The 1,549-nt window shown below is 52.2% G+C and overlaps 1 protein-coding gene across 1 annotated transcript in view; it reads left to right on the forward strand.

Annotated features, from left to right (window-relative positions):
- Nucleotides 1-1,220, forward strand: part of mfng (MFNG O-fucosylpeptide 3-beta-N-acetylglucosaminyltransferase) — a 28,323-nt gene extending 27,103 nt beyond the window's left edge. The window contains exon 8 of the mRNA XM_061232394.1: nt 996-1,220. Within this exon, the coding sequence (XP_061088378.1) occupies nt 996-1,047 (52 nt within the window). The 3' untranslated portion in view covers nt 1,048-1,220. The remainder of the gene's footprint in view (nt 1-995) is intronic.
- The last annotated feature ends 329 nt before the right edge of the window (nt 1,221-1,549 follow it).

The raw sequence follows: 1,549 nt of genomic DNA on the forward strand, positions 1-1,549 counted from the left end.
ACTGGTCAAAGCTGACAGGAAGGTGACAGTAACACAAATAACCACACATTACAACAGTGGTTTGTGGACGAGCATCTCTAAACACACATGCATCATAACTCTAAGCGGATTGGCTGCAGCAGTAGAAGTCTAAAAAAAAATACCTAATAAAGTGCTCACCGAGTGTATATTGGTATTACGTTACCCTGTGCCACGTAATTTCCCCTCGCTCCTGTTTTGTCAGATCCTACCCCCAGATTTTCCCGTCTCCGCGTCCTGGATGCTAATTCACTGCTCATTGCTGATGCAGCGCTACGCGCTGGGCTAGCTCCCTGGGCATCTAAAGTATAATGTGGTTTATCGCTGAGGCCCCCTGGCTGCTGTTCTCCCTAACCTCATTAGAGACGATTACAAGCTATTCTCTGAGCCGCGGAGTCTCGGTAGGGCGCTTACCCCCCCCCCCCCAACAACAACAGCTTCCTAATCCAGGGATGTTGTGTTCCAAGTGCTGCGTGTTTCTTTTTTTCTTCTTCCACATGGACTTAACGGATGCGCTACAGTGCAGGATAAATCCTCGTCTTGTTTTTTGACGACGAGCTGGAACGGAAGTTTGAGCAGTGCTGACTGTGTGCACGGGGGGGGGGTCTTTCGGGGAATTTCTGGAGGGAGTTAAATGGGGGGGGGGGAGTACGTGCCGTGTGTATTTTATTGGAGGGGAACGGAAAATTGAGAGACGTTTGATCTGAACACACGCCCGCTGGTACGCAATGACGTCAAATCTCGTAAAATACTGTTTTCTAGGAAGTGGCGAGAAAAAAAAGCTTCAGTGTGATAATATACAAGGATTGCAATTTTATAATTTTTTGTGGAATATATGCTTTAAGATGTGTTTGTATGTTCATGAAGAATTTACTAAATTCAGGAAAAAGTTCATTTTGATTTCAGCTTGTCTTTAAGATGATAAATTGGTGATATGTGTGTGGTTTTTTTTGTTCTTTTCATGCTTACAATAACAGATTCAAGACTGTCCACTGTCTGCTGTATCCCATGACAAACTGGTGCCCCTGACCACCTGGACTACATTTCCCAGCAGCACCCGGGAGCATGAGCTCAGCGTCGCTGGGGGACCTTCCTGAAGCAGTGGCTCTGGGGGTGATCGACCCGGCCCTGCAGGACGGCATCTCTCTCGCTGACAGGGCTGCTGTCAGCCGCTTTCTGGCACGCCGGAGGCACCGGGGGCGGGGGGGGGAACTGTTGCCGTGGTCTGCTGGACAGACGGATAGACCGGGGGGGGCGGGGGGGGGGGGGGGGGGTCCAGTCTGAGGCTACAGAACTGACGGTGCTCCCGGGTCACAGAACCGTGCTTTCACTTCTGCATGTTGAACCGAAACGGGGCGCGGCGGGGCCGATACCCCTGCGTCGCAGGCTCCTGAGTTAACGCGCTGCTGCTGGGGCTGGAGAGAGCGAGTGGGGGAATTGATCCCGTTACCGAGAGGCTGCGGGTTCGACTCCCCCCGGGCAGGGCACAGCCATCGGTCGCCCCGGATGGGAGTGCGCGACATGAAACGTT

Source organism: Conger conger, chromosome 2 (genome assembly GCF_963514075.1).
Source record: "Conger conger chromosome 2, fConCon1.1, whole genome shotgun sequence".
NCBI classification, from domain to species: domain Eukaryota; kingdom Metazoa; phylum Chordata; class Actinopteri; order Anguilliformes; family Congridae; genus Conger; species Conger conger.